This window comes from Cucurbita maxima, unplaced genomic scaffold, assembly GCF_002738345.1.
Source record: "Cucurbita maxima cultivar Rimu unplaced genomic scaffold, Cmax_1.0 Cma_Scf00005, whole genome shotgun sequence".
In the NCBI taxonomy this organism is placed as follows: Eukaryota; Viridiplantae; Streptophyta; class Magnoliopsida; order Cucurbitales; family Cucurbitaceae; genus Cucurbita; species Cucurbita maxima.
Genome location: NW_019272021.1, coordinates 3,891,245 through 3,907,715, shown reverse-complemented (window position 1 = coordinate 3,907,715; position 16,471 = coordinate 3,891,245). Strand labels below are relative to the sequence as shown.

Below are 16,471 nucleotides of genomic sequence, written 5' to 3'. Positions count from 1 at the left end.
TTTTTTTTTTTTTTTTTTTTTTTTTTTTTTTTTTTTTTTTTTTTTTTTTTTTTTTTTTTTTTTTTTTGTTGTTGTTGTTGAAGATTAAAATGTCCGATAGGAATTATGATGAATTGAAATTAAGATGGTTGCATTTGTGTGTAATTTTATCATAAGTAAAAAGGACATTTACTTGTTATTATATTTGCTATTATTTTGACGAGAAAGAAAGAGACATGAAATTTACAAAATGGAAATCCTATCCATTGGATTACAAAAACACTTCCAATTGGTCATAAGATTAATGAAACTATAGTTACAAAAAGGGATCTAAATTTACACAATTTAGAGCCAAGTAGACGTGAGAAAAGTTTGAGTGTCTTGTTCTTTATGTACGAGAATTGTGCTCCAACCAAATAGGCCACACCAGTTTGCTTTGTTGAATAACTTAATTTTAAAAAACTCATAATCCAATAAACTCAATCTGAAGATCTATTTGGGTTGGTATAAGATGGTTGTTAAAACATTATACGAATTTGATGTTGGAATCTAAATTATTTTTGAGACGTCTAAAATCTAAAAAGTATGGATGCTAGTATAAGACAAGCATATGACATGACACGGTCATATTGAATAGGACAAGAATGCATTTATTAAAATGTTAATTTTTTTAATATATAGAAGGTTTTGCATTTATAAGTTAAAAATGAGTTTAATGCATCTCTCTCTTAAAATTTATTATTTTAGTCGTATTATTACGTGTTTGTTTAGTATTCTTGACAAATGTTGAATTGGACGCATATTGCTTTTGTACAGCTAGTATTTAACACATATTTATTGTGTTAATAAGTGTCCCATGTGTAGCCAACCTTAGTGTCCAAGTGTCCCACATGTATTAGACACAGATACACTAGCCAAACTAGAGCACTCATGCTTCTTAGACTAAAACACTTAAAATTTGACTGTTCAATCCCTGTGGTGAATTAGGTGAGGTTAATCAAGTTGATTGGCCTTGTTATTTTGATAATATTCAATTGGGAAAGTTTGGGAAGCGATTTACTTTATCATTGAAGTTGGATGATTTGGTGTAATCCACAAAAGTTGCGAATGGAAAAGTGAACACCTTGAAAGCTAGATGCCTATTGTACTTTGCATAAATGAATTGATGAAAGAAACCCACCGACTAGGCAGTACTGAAATGCGTGCAGAAGAAGAAGACTTTTAGAAACTAGGACATAAAATGCGTGGGTTCTATTGTGCAAGAGGGAATCCCTCAAATAGTGAATACTTTGTTTCCTTTTGCATTTCAACAGGGATCCAGTTTGAATAAGATACATTTAAATAACTACATTACAAGTAAAGGAGATACTATTGAGTTTTCTGTCTGCTAGGGAGAGGTTTCTACTCCTATAAAGAATACTTCGTTCCCATCTCCAATTAATGTGGAATCTTATAATTCACCTTCCTTTGGGGCCCAGTGGTCTCGCTAGCCCTCGTTCTTCTCTTCAATCAATGTAAGATCTCACAATCTACCCCCTTTCGGACCCAGTGTCCTCGCTGTCATTCGTTCCTCTCTCCAATCGATGTGTGATCTCACAATCCACCACCCTTTGGGGCGCAATGTCCTCACTGGCACACCGTCTGGTATCCACCCCCTTTCGGGACTCAACAGCCTCGCTGACACATCGCCCGGTGTCTGGTTTTGATATCATTTGTAACAGCTCAAGCCCACCACTAGTAGATATTGTCTTCTTTGGGCTTTCTCTTTCAAGCTTCCCCTCAAGATTTTTAAAACGCGTCTGCTAGGGAGAGGTTTCCATAAAGAATGTTTCGTTCATCTCTCCAACCAATGTGAGATCTCACAATCCACCCCCTTCATAGTCCAGCGTCCTCGCTAACACTCGTTCCCCTCTCCAATCGATGTGAGATCTCACAATTTATATATCCTAAAGGTTCTAATTTATTTGAAAAAAAAAAAAAAAAACCACCTCAAGTCAAATTATCTGGACAGATATGAGTTTTTCACACTCGTTATTATGATAATCTAGGTTGGTTGTATCTGTGCTCATTTCAATAGTTACCAATTAAGCAGTATGAATGTTATTGAAAAGTAACTCTTTGACTGTATGAAACTATATTTGTTCCCGTGGCTGCCTTCTGGCACTTCGAATAACTGATTGAATTAAGGATTAGCAGAAAGTTCTCATACTGGAATAGATAAGATTTCCATCCTATAGAATCCGTTATCTTCCTTTACAGGATTTAAGTTGGTTTGTTGAAGAATTTTCACATTTTTTCCACTGCTTAGATTTTGCTTAAACTGATTGAACAAAGTTATTTAATGGACCTCATCAGGTTCTACCTACCTTTATCTACAGTCTTCTTTGGACATCTTGGGTCATCAAGTACTGAGAAATTTATGGTCATTCATAGCACTAAGTACCCCCCCCTGCACATGAGACTGTAAGAGTGATATTTGAAGGTGTTTGTTTTTTACAAGTTTTTATCCATGTTATGGCAATTCAGGTCTATGATATTCTTAATAAGTATTTGATTTACAATTCATTGTCCAATGTTTCTTTTCTTTACAACTACTGAACCATCACACTGAAAACTTTGTTTAGATTCACATTTGATTATTCTCAGGGTAGATGTTAGAAATCACGACTCTCCACAATGGTATGATATTTTCTACTTTGAGCATAAGCTCCCATGGCTTTGTTTTGGGCTTCCCCAAATGGCCTCTTACCAATGGAGATATATTCATTTACTTATAAACCCACGATCATTCCCTAAATTAGTCGATGTGGGACTTTCTTTCATCATCCAACACCTCCCCTCAAACAAAGTACTCTTCCCCTTAATCGATGCTCGACTCCTTTTATTTTTTGGAGTCCTTTGTTCGACATTTGAGGATTCACCAATCTATTGGCACGACTAAATTTAGGGCATAGCTCTAATACCATGTTAGAAATCACGACTCTCCACAATGATATATGATATTGTCTACTTTGAGCATAAGCTCTCATGGCTTTGTTTTGGGCTTCTCCAAAAGGTCTCATACCAATGGAGATGTATTCCTTTACTTACAAACCCACGATCATTCTCTAAATTAGTCGATGTGAGACTTTCTTTCATCATCCAACCGTTGAATGGTCGTAACTGATTAATGTATTTCATGTTGCCTTTCGCTGCTGCTTTTGTAGTGTTTCAACCAAGGGAGGCAGGCTCTGTGGCACATCATAATGCCTCTTCATCTTTCAAGGTACTTCGATTTATTTTGTATCAGTTTTATTTCTACAGTCTTCTCATTTCGCCATCCTTAGAACAAGTGAAATATTTAATTTTGTGGAGACTTTAGGGATTGAGGATTGGCCATGAACACATATAACTTTGTCATTCCCCCAAAAACAAAATGTTTTGGAGGCATTTTGTATACAATGTACGAGTCCACAGAAATTAGCACTTCCAAGTGAGTAGAGGTATTTAGACCCCTTTATTCATCCCTTTTGTTTTTGAAAATTTCTCATTTTATTATCTAGTTTTGGTTAGAAATCACGACTCTCGTGACTTTGTTTTAGGCTTCCCCTACAAGGTCTGATAGTATTTCTCATTTATAAACTCATGATCTTCCACTAAATTAACTAATGTGAGACTCACTTTCAATAATTCTCAACAATCCTCCCCTCAAACAAAGTACACTATAAGCCTCCTCTGAGGCTTATGGAGCTCTCGAATAGCCTCCCCTTAATCGAAGCTCGACTCCTTTCTCTAGAGCCCTCGAACAAAATACACCCTTTGTTCGACACTTTAGTCACTTTTGATTACACCTTCGAGGCTCACAATTCTTTATTCGATATGTGAGGATTCTATTGACATGACTAAGTTTAGGGCATGACTTTGATATCATGTTAGGAATCACGACTCTCCACAATGGTATGCTATTGTCCACTTTGAGCATAAGTTCTCATGGTTTTGCTTTGGGTTTCTCCCGAAAGGCCCCATACCAATGAAGATAGTATTCCTCCCTTATAAACCCATGATCTTTTCACTAAATTAAAAAATTTGGCTAAGAATTCCGGTGTTTCTTTTATGGAAAATTATAGCGTAAAATTTGAGAGGAAATGAGCCTAAAATTAAAAAACAAAACCGTTAACCAACTAGACCCTAGTTTTTTATTTATGATTTTTTAAAACTGGCCTTATTTTCTTACCATTTTTTACGGTAGTTTTCATCTTTTCTAAGAAAATACTTGAATTTCTTCCCAAATTTCAAAAAAATACTTTTTTTTAATAAGCTAATAACAGTTTTCACCCATTAAAAAATTATTTCAAGTTCAGCCTTTGGGAATAATGCAAATTATATAAACACTTTTCTTATTTCTACGTTCTCTTAATGTCCAAACATTTGAAACTCATTCCAGTATGCAATGGAAGCCGTCAACTCATTCCCAACATTTCTAATCTCGGACTTTCTGTTCCCAAGTTTCTTTGATCCCAGCAGTTACCACCCAACGTAGGAAAGATCCAAATTCTTTATCATTATTTTGAAATGATGATAGATGGGGTAGCAATTAGAAATATCAACAAATTGAGTTGACCAGAACAATACAACTGATATTTGGCTGTTTCTATTCTATTCTACCTAATGCACACACACAAAGCCCCCGACCTCTCTTCCTAATTAAAACACTAGTGAATTTTTTAGTTGCGGAGGAGGACGAAACCTTCTTTATAAAGGTGTGGAAATCTCCATAACAAATGAGAGTGAACCCGAAAGTAAAAATCTAAATATGACAATATCTGCTAGCTTTAGACTTGAGCTATTACAAATAGTATTAGAGTCAGACACTGGAAGATGTGACAATATGGACGCTTGGCTTTGAAGGGAAGCCAGGAAATATGGAGCATACCTGTCTACATCTCTTAAAGTAGGAAAACTCCAAAACACCAACAAATACGAGACGAAGGCTGAAAAAAAAATTAGACGAACGACCCACATTGCACATGCATCCCCCTTTTACTTTATTTATTTATTTTTATATATATATATTTGATTACCACCTCCACCACCAATAATCATTGCACGGAATTAAACTATTTGAAAGACAAAACATTATGCAATAGCACCCTCTTTTCTTTTTCTTTTCTTATCTCATCTCTTGGTTGCATTGTTTGCTCAATTAGTGGTGTGATTCCTTCCCCCTACCTCTTGCCGGCACACCCACTCTCCTACCTTCCATAGCCCCTTTTTAGGGGAGCAAAAATTTACAAACAGATAGGCTTGGAAATCACTCTAGATTTTAGATTAATTGGCTTTAGTTGAATGAATTATTAAGCTAGATTCCAACATTTGATCGACCGATCGTGTTTAGTTTTAGAGTCAGTTTGAAATGACTTTTTAAGTATAAGAAAAAGTCACTTTAAATAGACTCTTAATGCTTCTGCATTTAAAAGTTTTAGTTATGTTTGATATTTAACGATAATATAACATAATTATTTGATCCTTTAAGAATCTAATTCTTTTCGTTTCGATGAAGAATACACTAATTTACATTTTAAAAAGAAAATCCCACTTTTTATGGCTTTAATTCTGCCTAGTGGGATCATTTTTTTCAATGATTAAACCTCTATTATTTATGGGTGATGAAATTTTGTGTTTGAAAACTCCCAGCATTCTATTTTTTTCCCCTCCCTCTGCCTAATCTTGACAGATTATTGAGTGTCACATCACCCAGCACTCTATTTTCATTTAGTTACCTATCTAAACGTGTCTTAAAAGATATGGCATTGGGTATGGAATACCCACTTCTTTTTTTCTTCATATTCTAATTCTTTTGGCTTTTTTTTTTTTAAGAGAAGACTTGGCTTTATGATTCTGTTGTATTTTTCATATTTTGAAAGTTAGTATTTGTATTCGCGAATGATAGAATTATATTAAGCTGAGCAAGTCACGAAAAAGTTTAGTGTTTAAATTCATTATTAATTAGGTTAGAATAGAGTTAATTTGAATATTACATTTTTCTCTTTTACTCAAATTTTTTATCCGATAAACTAATGTAGCAGAAATTAGGGTTTTAACGAGCTGAATTATAATTAAGGGCATTCGTTAAGATTGTGTTAAATAAATTTCAATATTTTCCATTCAAAATAGACGAAGAAAGTGTACATTGAAATAGATAGTAGCATCTGCTTGCCTTGGATAATTTTGAAGCTAGATTATTGATATTCTTTTCAACCCCAGTGTTTGTTGTATTAAATAGATTATTTTGGAACTTATGAATTAGTGATTTTTTTTGGTATAAATAGATTAAATTTCATGTTGTGTTGATTTGTTAGAAAAATTTGGCATATTATTATTATTTTGTAGAAAATAAAAAATTGAGTAATCCATGTGATATTTAAAATTTTTCCAGACCTTCATCGTCGGTTGGATGTAACAAATATAAACTTTTAAATTTGTAATTTAGTGTAAATTTTATTTTATTTTATTTTTTTATAGAAAAAGAAAATAATGTCTAAAGTGGAAGTTTGATGGGTGGGGGATGTGGCAGCGGTGGGGCATGAGGCCACGTTCAAGCCCGGGCGTAGTGGCTGAAAAGTTTTTCACCAGCTCGGGCAGCCACATGGGCCAAACCGCCAAAAGTCAAGTCAAAGTTGTGGGATGGATGTGAAGTGAAAAATAAAAAGAAAAAACAGTGAAATTAAATTTTTTAAAAAGCAAATGCAATTGTGAGTTTTATTTATTATTATTATTATTGGAAGGAAAAATCTTATCTTTTTTAATTCCCTTTATAACCTCTCTTCTCACCGTTCCCGCTTTCTCTCCCCACTTCGGCTCCGTTCCGTTTTCCTCACTTCCTTTCTCTCTCTCTGCCACCGCTCTTCTTTGAAATTCCGATTCATTTCTTCCTTGTCTCGCCGTGAAAGGTATCAATTTTCTCGGATTCTTGCCGTTTTCTATTACTGTTCTATTTGTTTTGCGCTTCATTTTGATTGTTTTCGGTTCATTTACTGCTTACTCTGTTCGGTTTTACGCTGATGGTGTTTGATTTTATTTGATTGATTTTTGCGCCGCTCTTGGTTTTTCTCTGGTTGTTTGTTTATTCTTGTTTTCGTTGATTGGTTGTGTGGAGTTTGTGTTTGATTGATTGCTGTTTTCAATGAAGCGGAATTGAGCTGTTCTCCTTATGTTTTGTATTCTTGAATCGGTGAATTTACGTGTTTGGCTTTTTCGTTTCTCTTCAAGGAGGATTTGATTTGATCTGTGAGGTGAGGAAGGCAGTCCTTGCAGTATTCGGAGAGGAGAATTTGTTGTGGAATCGTTTTGGAAAAAGGTTCTGTTAGTTCCGGCAGTGAGAGTATCTTGAATTTGGATCGGTGTTTGGTTTTTAATGGCGTCGTCAATGATTCTAAATCCTGTGGCGAGTTCTGAGCGATCGCGTGATTCGTCCAGAAAGAAGAAGAAGAAGAAGAAAGTGGCGAGGGAAAATGATCGTCAAGGTCAGGATCACATCCAGTGGAAATCACAAGCTCAGCATCAAGTTTACTCTTCGAAGCTGTTGCGCGCCTTGAGTCAGGTCAGGATCAGTTCTTCCGAGTCGGCACCAAACGAGACTCCGCGCCGCGGCCGAGCTGTGCGGGAGGCGTCTGATACAGTTCTGGCCATGACGGCGAAAGGAAGAAGTAGGTGGAGCAGAGCAATCTTGACGAACCGTCTCAAGCTCAAGTTTCGAAAGCACAACCGGCAGAAGGCTCATGCGACTGGAAACAGCAGAACGAAGAAGCCGAGAGTTAGCGTTTTCCGGTTGAGAGGGAAGGGATTACCAACTTTACAGAGTAAAGCTCGGCTTCTCGGCCGGCTGGTTCCCGGCTGCAGAAAGCAACCGCTGCCGGTGATTCTGGATGAAGTAACCGATTACATACCCGCTCTGGAAATGCAGATCCGAGTCATGAGCGCCATAGTCAACTTGGTTTCAAGCTCTTCTTCTTCTTCTTCTGGTATGGATTCTTCCATCTCCCCACCTTCTACCTGATAAACACACTCTTTTGCACATCATGCCCGCGCACTTTCTCTCAGCTTTCTTGCCAGGTTAAAAAAAAAAAAAAAAAAAAAAAGATTTCTCTCTCTACTCCCTCTCCTCCGCAAGTAATTTCATGTCATACATACATATATATATCATCGATTTCTTGCTATAATTTTACGATTCTAGTTTGTGAATCTTCATAAAAGTAAATTCAGATCATGTTCATGTCGATCTGTTATGTTTAGATTCCTTATGAAGAAGTTCCATTGATCAAATCATGAGTTTATTCTCGTAAGCTCTTTTTCGTTTGCAAAATTAGACTTCCTTCTGCTGCCCCCCCTTTCCATTAACGGCCAAGAGCACAATAATGTTAAATCCATGGATTCTCTAAAATTTCAAATGGAGCACATGGTTAAGAAATTAAAGTGATGGGTAAAGTAATAACCTCCAATTCAAATTTAGAAATTTTTAGCATTTCACATGTAAAAAAGGTATAAAAGGTTGATTGATTATGCTCTTTTTCTTTTCTTTTCTTTTCTTTTACAAACAAGTATTTTAAGATCAAGAAGGCTCATATAATTGGATGAGAGAAGCTGTTGAATCCATTAGTTTTTGTGGCAAAAGGTTCATTTATTCTACTTTAAAAGTGTATGATAAATGACAATGGAAATGGGCAATAATTTCATGTGTTGTGTTTTTTGGATCATTAAGCCCAACAATATGTATTTCATAGATTTTTTTTTTTTTTTTTTTTTTGTCTAAATGTTTTAAAATTCTTTTTAGATTCAAATTTTAAATTACATAATTATATTTAAAAAGATAAAAAAAATTTAATACAAGGTATAACATCGAACCCGTTTTAAACATGAAATATTACAATTCTATTTTCACTGTGTTATTAAATTTTGTTTGCGGATCATCTAACAATCAAATCCTTAATTACTTTTGAAACCTTAGAAATCACACACACGAGTACTGGATGCCAAGAACAAATAGTAAACCAAAGGAAACTATGACAATCGTGGTAAGATGACATACGGACAAGTAAATATTAGTTTCTTACGAGGAAGCTTCACATGGAGTATGTGAAGATATGATAACATATTATATGATAGTTACACGACCTTGTCAAAAGAGTTTGCTCAATAGTAAACGATTGTGCCGACATCATTTTTTAATTATAATCAAAGTCGACGTGAGATGAAAAGTAGTTGTCCGTGACCTCGCTATCGGATGGATTAGGCAGCAAAGCGAAAATAGAGAGCACACGGACGGACGCTTGCCCTTGCCCTTGCCCTTGCCCATGGTAGTCGCTCTCACTATTTGGGAATGGAAACTTGTATAAATACAATAAAAATGGGGCCCTTTTGTGTAATTACACTTCTTTTGGATCCTTTCTTTGTTTAAAATGGTAAAAGTTTTTAATTAACAATTTTAATTTTAATTTTGTTTTAAATATATATATAATGATGAAGCAGCATGTGACATGTCAAGGCACAGGACAACATGTGGGACCCATCTATCTCCAGGCATTTTGCCACGTAAGCAAACTGCCCCCACTTTCCAATTTATAATATTTTTTAAAATATATTTATTTGTGTTTCTTTTTTCTCCATAAGAGTTGCCACCATGTGAGGCCACCCCAATAAAGCCAAAATCCTCCAAGAGCCGACATCTTATTTATTTTTTTTATTTTTATTTACAAAAATATTATTTCCCTAAATTAAAATTAAGGTTAAATTATGTTCATGTTACTGATTTATTATCAATATTTCCATTTTTTTTATTATTTATTGATTTTTTTTCGTATAATATATTTTTGTATGTAAATAGTTATTATTTAATCAATTTGGATAACCAACTCCAAAAGACTAAAAACTAAAATATATGGATTAAAATTTAACGAGTTCAATTTTTTTTTTTTTATCAAAATGATATTTTAAACATATATTTAATGACGTTAAATTGGTGTTATGAACTAAAATTCTATAAAAATTAAAAAAATTATGAGCTAAAATATCGAGTTTAAAAATTTAAAAATCAAAATATTACCGATCTCAAATTTAAAAAATAAAAACCGTAATTTTTCTTATAAATATATAAATTAGATAGTAAAAAATCTTAATAATATTTTAACCTTTTTACTTTATTTAGGGTAAATGAAATATGCTTGTATAGTAAGGTAGGTATAAAGTTTAAGAAACTTCATCCTTTAATTGTTTATCTTTGTGCCTTTATAAGCAATATTGCTTTTTAATCATGAAAAAGTTTGATATAATTTGGTTAATCATTTTTAAATTCAAACGAATTAAAAAGAGTATTCTTTTGATGTATTTGTGAGTTGGAATGGGAAACAAATCATTATCAGGGTATTTAAAACTCTCCCTGATAGACGCGTTTTAAAATCGCGAGGCTAACGATGATACGTAACGGGTTAAAACAGACAATATATGCTAGCGATGACATCAGACTGTTATAGTTTGTATCAAAAACACCGAAAAATGCGTCAACGAGGACGTTGGGTCCCCAAGAAAGTGAATTGTGAGATCTCTCACAAGTTGGAGAGAGAAACAAAACATTATAAGGGTGTGAAAACATTTTCCTTATGTACGTAATTGAGTCTAATTGGTTAGGGTTTTCATGTCAAACTTCATAGTGTATCTCGTAACTCATGAAAATGGGCTTAATTAAACCCGAAGAGCTAAGACATAAATATTCGTTAAAAAATGAAAAGTTTAAAAATTAATTTGATAATATAAAAAAATTAAAAGTAATTTGACACTAGGCACGTATTAAATAAAATAAAATAAAATAAAATTTTCATTAAAAATTTTAATGATTCCATAGATAAATAGTCCAAATAAATAAATACAAAAGGATAATATTAAATAACATGTGGTGAGGAATCTAGGAGTCACCTACTTAAAAATAGCCTAGTCATCATTAATGCAATAAATTATATTATTAAATTTTAAAATAAAAAGACAAATTCTCCACCCACCTAAACTAGTTTGAAGTGGGATTTGGTTTAGTTATTTATTTATTTATTATTTTTAATAAATTAAGTAATTATTTTTCATTTTCTTAAAAAATAAATGGTTTTAGAAGCCATTAGGGTTGAATTTTCTCAATTGTTATTATTATTATTCAAATTTTAATATTTTTTATTTGACCTAAAAAAGTAATCACTAATAAAGTTTTATTTATTTATTTATTTATTTAAAATTTCCCAATTTGTTGTTAACCTTTGGAGACTAAGACCTCTCAACCTCTAAACTTCATTAAATGCAATGAATGTTGGTTTCTACTTTATATTTGAAAATTTTAAATGGATTGTGAAAAAGACCATTTATATAATAATGCTCAAAATTTTGACATGGTCAAGCTGGTGATCGGGTTTCCAATCTAACCTAACACGACCTAACTCTTTATATTTTAGTGGGATTGGATAGGATCAATAGGGTTGGACTGGGTTGTGAACCGTAGATTCGGGTAAGTTAGGTTAACCAAATTTAAAAGTTTCAATTTGTGAATGGAACTAAAATTTTCGTTTCTAAAAAAATTAAATCTCATCCGAATCAGAAAAAGAAAAAAATTAACCCAACCCAACCATTATAGTTTGAGTTCGGTAGTCTAGGTTATTCGAGTCATTGGATCGTATGAACTAACGTGGATAAAGCCCAAAACTCAATTCATTTGGGCCTTCAGTCCAAAACCAGTAATCTTTGTACGGGCAGCCCAAGCCCAGAGTTTTGGTCCATTTAGATATTGGGCCGGATATTGCCATGCCTGTAAACGTAGTTTTACGACGTCGTTTTGCTTTACATCATTTTCAGCAAGCGTGGGGTTGAATTTTATTTTCCTGAAATTAAAGAGCAATTTACTGGATGCTTTGATTTTAATTTTGTGGAGGCTTTGGGGGGCGGGGGTGTTTTTTCCGATCGGAAATGGCTTCAGTGTCGTCTTCTTCTTCTTCTTCTTCTTCCGCCGCCGTCGTCGTCACTGACAGAAGAGGAATTCCGGCAGCTCAGTTTGTGGAGGACGTTCGTACCTATCTCTCTCAATTAGAACTCGATGTTCAATCCGCCCTTGCTTTTCTCCAAGAGCGGTACTCTCTCGTTCTTTTTCGACTTATTCAAATCCGGAAATGGCGGCGTTGTTCGCATCAGGTTGATGCTTTTGAATCTGTGTTTTGCTTAGTCTCACATGTAGTGATTTGCTGGCACGTGTTGATGTGTTTCTGTCACTTTGAAGTCCTTTTCTAAGTTGTAAGCTACAATCAAGATATTGAGGAGTTGATATATGTGTTAATGAACTCGATATTTTTTGTTTATCGCTATCAGTTGTGGTATTGCAGCTTTACTTTTATGGAGCTTTACCTATATCTAGTTGCTGAGAGTGTATTAAGCTTTCTAGAATCTTAGTGAAGTTAGGATTTTGGAGTTTCATTATTATTGATGTTTTACTTTTATGGAGTGTCATTGTTATTGATGTGGTTTGGATTCAAGTTGCGTGATTTAGAGCCCTGTTTTTGAGCTTCTCGATTTCGTATCGTAAGTCTATAATCCTAGAGCTTTACATGGCTTAGTTAGGTCTTAGATTTTTGTTACTGCGCACTTGACGTGAATCTTGGAATTCTCTCTTCGCTTAGAGTGGTATTTAATATTGAAGACGTAAAAAATGCTGGTAGATTTTAGTGAATGAATGCTGTTTTATTCAACTCTTTCCTATGATTTTTAAAAAAATTGGGTCCCTGGGAGAAGATATTCATGTTTATTTCTCTACCCCCATTTTTGTACGGTTTTTCTTTTTGATGATCCTCTGCAAATATTTCATGCAGACTTCAGCAGTACAAGTTAGTTGAGATGAAGCTCCTTGCTCAACAAAGGGACCTACAGGTTTTTATTTATTTTTTTCTTTTTTAGTATTTAGATACTGGCTGTCAGATTTTTCGTGTATATGTTCATATTTTTTTTTTTAAGTTTTCAAATATTGTCGTCACTATTTTTTCATATTGCTAAAGGCTAAATTATAGAAAATACACATGAAATTTGGGTAAGTGCTTCTGAGAAAACGATGGAAGATGTTCCTTACTGGAATGAAATCAAATTGTAGCAACCTCCATTGAAGACAATGAAGAATTGAGATTGAGATTTGAAGTGGTGGTTGAGGATTGGGGAATATGGATTTTAATTCGGGAGTTCTTTTTTATGATAATTGAAAAGGAAATCATTTGGGTGTTTTGATCAGAAATTTTAGTGAAGTTAGGATTTTGCATGGGGGAAGTTGAAAGTGAAAATGAAGAGGTTGGAAGGGAAGAGGGAGAGGGAAGTTTTTGAAACCCACGATTTTGGTTTTTGGAGCCAAATGAATAGAACCCTTAATTTTGAAGCAAACCTTGAAGTTGATCAGTGACATAGGTTGAGGAGTTCCATTTGTTTCATGTTGGCTATATATTGGCCTTAACAACTAAAGCGTTTAAGCCTTCTAGTACTAGTTTCATTTGTTGCATGGAAGAAGAATTTGCAAAGAGAGGGGAAAGAAGAATAATAAACGTTTTTCATTCAGCTACTAATGGTAAGGGTAATTTTGAAAGGTCAAAAGTACTAATGCTAAAGTTCAAGGGTATTATTGAAGTGAAGTTCAAAGTTCAAGGGCATTTTCTCGAATTTAGCCAATTATTGAGTACAATCTGGGTATAAGCTAAACAATTGATGATATTAGATATCAAGATTATTCTGAACAAAGAGAGGATGGAGTTTGAGAAATTACAAGTTCTCTTTTGATCTTTGGCTTATAATTATCCTATAATACAAAGGATAAAATGCTTGCACAAGGCTAAGCTAAGGTACCTGCCTTGTGTGTGTAGCTATTATATGTTTGATTTAATGAAGAAGTTATGTGCCTTTTACTATTTTCTCATAGTTGAAGGCAATATTGAATGTGTAGCTACTTAGTCTTGTGTAATCATAAATATTGCTCGTGGCTCAACTATCATCCTTTTTTGTGACCCTTCCATCCTATTTTTGTCAGGCAAAGATTCCAGACATAAAGAAGTGTTTGGATATAGTTGCTACTTTACAAGCAAAGAAGGATGCAGCCACTGGTGAGGTTCGTCCTTTTGTCTTCAACGGTAGCTTTGGTTATTTACCATCTTAGAGATATGTGGTTATCAAATTGACCAAGTGAATTGCATTATAATATTATCTCATATTGAAATTTATTTTTGATGCAGCAATTTAAAATAATTCTTATGGGTGCTTGCTTTCCTGAACTGAGGTGCTTGCGTCTTATTTTTTTTAAAAAATAATTGCCTGAAAACCATTATATAAATGTTTACACAAACGGACCTAAAAGCCCATATTTCAAACATTCTCTTTAAAGGCCTTCGTTTTTTTAATTTTCCGTAATCCTATTTTCTTACACCTTCAAAAAGAGGTCCTGTTTTTATCTTTCTGTCTTTGCAATCAAATTCCAATCAGTTCCTGCAATTTTGTATGCCTAAAGCCTTGAAAACATTAATTGCCATTTGAACTTCAACTACCAATTTTATACCATTTGGTTTATAGGGATGTGTGGACTCGTAAACAATTTCCTCACGCTCCCATTGCCTATACTACTGTTTCTGCTTTTTCCTCTTATTTATTTATTTTTAAATGAAAAAGCCAACTTTATTTGAGTGCTATTCCCATATGATTGCCTGCTGATAAAAGATGAAAAGAAAGGAATGAAAAAAAAAAAAAAAAAGCTAGTTGCACAAGTTACTTGAATCTATTATACTCTTGATAACTCTTATTGAATTTTATCAATTTGTTCATGCTTTATGTGCATCCTTAAAGATGATAAAATAGAATATCACAGGCTGTAAACATAAGAATCTGCTAGGGCTTACTGGACAATTATTAATTGCTAAAGTAAAAGTATAGGACTATCACTTGCTGTTGTCAAATAGCCTTAGCTAGCTGGTGGCTTTGGTTTTGTTTTTTTTCTCTTGGAGTATAAGCTTCTACTTTTAAAGTTCTGAGCAGCTTCGAGCTATGGGATTTCCCTACTTTTACCAGCTTGAACTAGATTTTTCTTGAGCCATTTGCTTATCTTTAGCTATCATGCACAGCCACTTGTAGCAGATTTTGAGATCTCTGAAGGCATATATTCCCGGGCTCGTATTGAGGAAACTGACTCAGTTTGTCTGTGGCTTGGTGCAAATGTCATGCTGGATTATTCATGTGAAGAGGTTACAGATATTTCTTTAAAAAATTCCCTTCAATTATTTTTTTTCCATTCCTTATCCAATTTTGGAATAAAGTACACTAGTTATGGCTGTCTTCACATTCGCTGGTGTAGGCCACAGCCCTCCTACAGAAGAATCTAGACAATGCTAAAGCAAGCTTAGAAGTTCTTGTTGCCGATCTACAGTTTCTGAGGGACCAGGTGACAATAACTCAGGTAAGCACCCCTTTCTGTTTCGAACTATTTGTTGAGTGAATATTTTCTGCTGAAAAAGTCATAATAACGTGAAACTTCCTTTTAAAAGATAAGGCAACATAACCCATTGTTTAGAAACTCTAAACTAGGCAGGTTTTGAAGTCATTAGCGGACAACTATTCAGCCAAAATAGTTGGAATTTGCTAGAAATGAATGTGAAATAGGAAGACATTCAAATATCTCAGTCTTGTCTGATTTGAATGCCATATTATCTGAAGTGAATTAGCGTTGAGTCATTAAGCGACGTTGTATCAAATCATAGCATTTTGTTGTTGCTAGCCAACCGTACTAAATAATTTTAAGATAAATTTTTCATATCAAGTTCATGGGTTATACTTGCAAGTTCAATCTCCAAACCTTCAATCCGAAAAGGTTTCTAAAGATGAACGGCATGTAATTAGTGTCTAAACTTTTCAATATTGTGTCTCATAGGTCATGGTAGTATGTATATCTATTTAAAACTCACCGTCTTATTAGACCCAAATTCAACTGTATGTCTAATGACCCCTCATGAATATTAAAAAAATCTCAAATATTTAGCCATTCCAAGTATTATTTTATTTATAATATACATAATCTTTTGTTAATTTTTAGGACAATTCAAAATGAACACAATTTTCAAGTGCATGCTATATAGGTCATCATTGAATAAAGAGTGACATGCTAAGTCAATCTCTAGTTTGTTACAATTCTGCTGCTGCACAACATGTAACAGGTGACAATAGCCCGGGTTTACAACTGGGACGTTTATCAGCGCCGAATTCAGCTGGCTTGCGCCAGTGTAGAAGACTCATAAGTTCTCTCACGACCCTCCGAAATTTCATTGTTGGCAAAGAATCCATTTCCTGATTGCCAGTCCCATCCTGACCCATACCTTTTGAATTTAGGCCATTCAAAATTTCCTTTTGTTGTCATTGTCAAAAAAAAAAAAAAAAAAAAAAAAAAAAAAAAAAAAAAAAAAAAAAAAAAAAAAAAAAAAAA

At 34.0% G+C, this 16,471-nt stretch overlaps 2 protein-coding genes and 1 long non-coding RNA gene across 3 annotated transcripts in view; all 3 read left to right on the top strand.

Moving 5' to 3' along the window:
- LOC111479532 overlaps window positions 1-3,315 on the top strand; it is a 7,000-nt gene extending 3,685 nt beyond the window's left edge. Inside the window, exon 5 of the long non-coding RNA XR_002717655.1 lies at window positions 3,186-3,315. This is a non-coding gene — a long non-coding RNA (uncharacterized LOC111479532). The remainder of the gene's footprint in view (window positions 1-3,185) is intronic.
- A 3,464-nt stretch (window positions 3,316-6,779) lies between these two features.
- Window positions 6,780-8,070, top strand: LOC111479472 (transcription factor bHLH147-like). The gene is made up of 2 exons (XM_023124161.1): window positions 6,780-6,908; window positions 7,228-8,070. The coding sequence occupies exon 2, from the start codon at window positions 7,373-7,375 to the stop codon at window positions 8,012-8,014; it is 642 nt and encodes a 213-aa protein (XP_022979929.1). The 5' UTR covers window positions 6,780-6,908; window positions 7,228-7,372; the 3' UTR covers window positions 8,015-8,070.
- Window positions 8,071-11,861: 3,791 nt separating this feature from the next.
- Window positions 11,862-16,408, top strand: LOC111479474 (probable prefoldin subunit 3). Its single transcript, XM_023124164.1, has 6 exons — window positions 11,862-12,113; window positions 12,846-12,903; window positions 14,039-14,116; window positions 15,120-15,239; window positions 15,350-15,451; window positions 16,206-16,408. Exons 1-6 carry the CDS (start codon window positions 11,953-11,955, stop codon window positions 16,284-16,286), a joined length of 600 nt encoding a protein of 199 aa, XP_022979932.1. The 5' UTR covers window positions 11,862-11,952; the 3' UTR covers window positions 16,287-16,408.
- The last annotated feature ends 63 nt before the right edge of the window (window positions 16,409-16,471 follow it).

Coding starts and splice junctions, on each gene's coding strand:
- LOC111479472 (XM_023124161.1), top strand. CDS start 7,373: ATGGCGTCGTCAATGATTCTAAATCCTGTGGCGAGTTCTGAGCGATCG.
- LOC111479474 (XM_023124164.1), top strand. CDS start 11,953: ATGGCTTCAGTGTCGTCTTCTTCTTCTTCTTCTTCTTCCGCCGCCGTC. Junction 14,117..15,119: donor AGGATGCAGCCACTGGTGAG/GTTCGTCCTTTT, acceptor TATCATGCACAG/CCACTTGTAGCAGATTTTGA. Junction 15,240..15,349: donor TGGATTATTCATGTGAAGAG/GTTACAGATATT, acceptor TCGCTGGTGTAG/GCCACAGCCCTCCTACAGAA.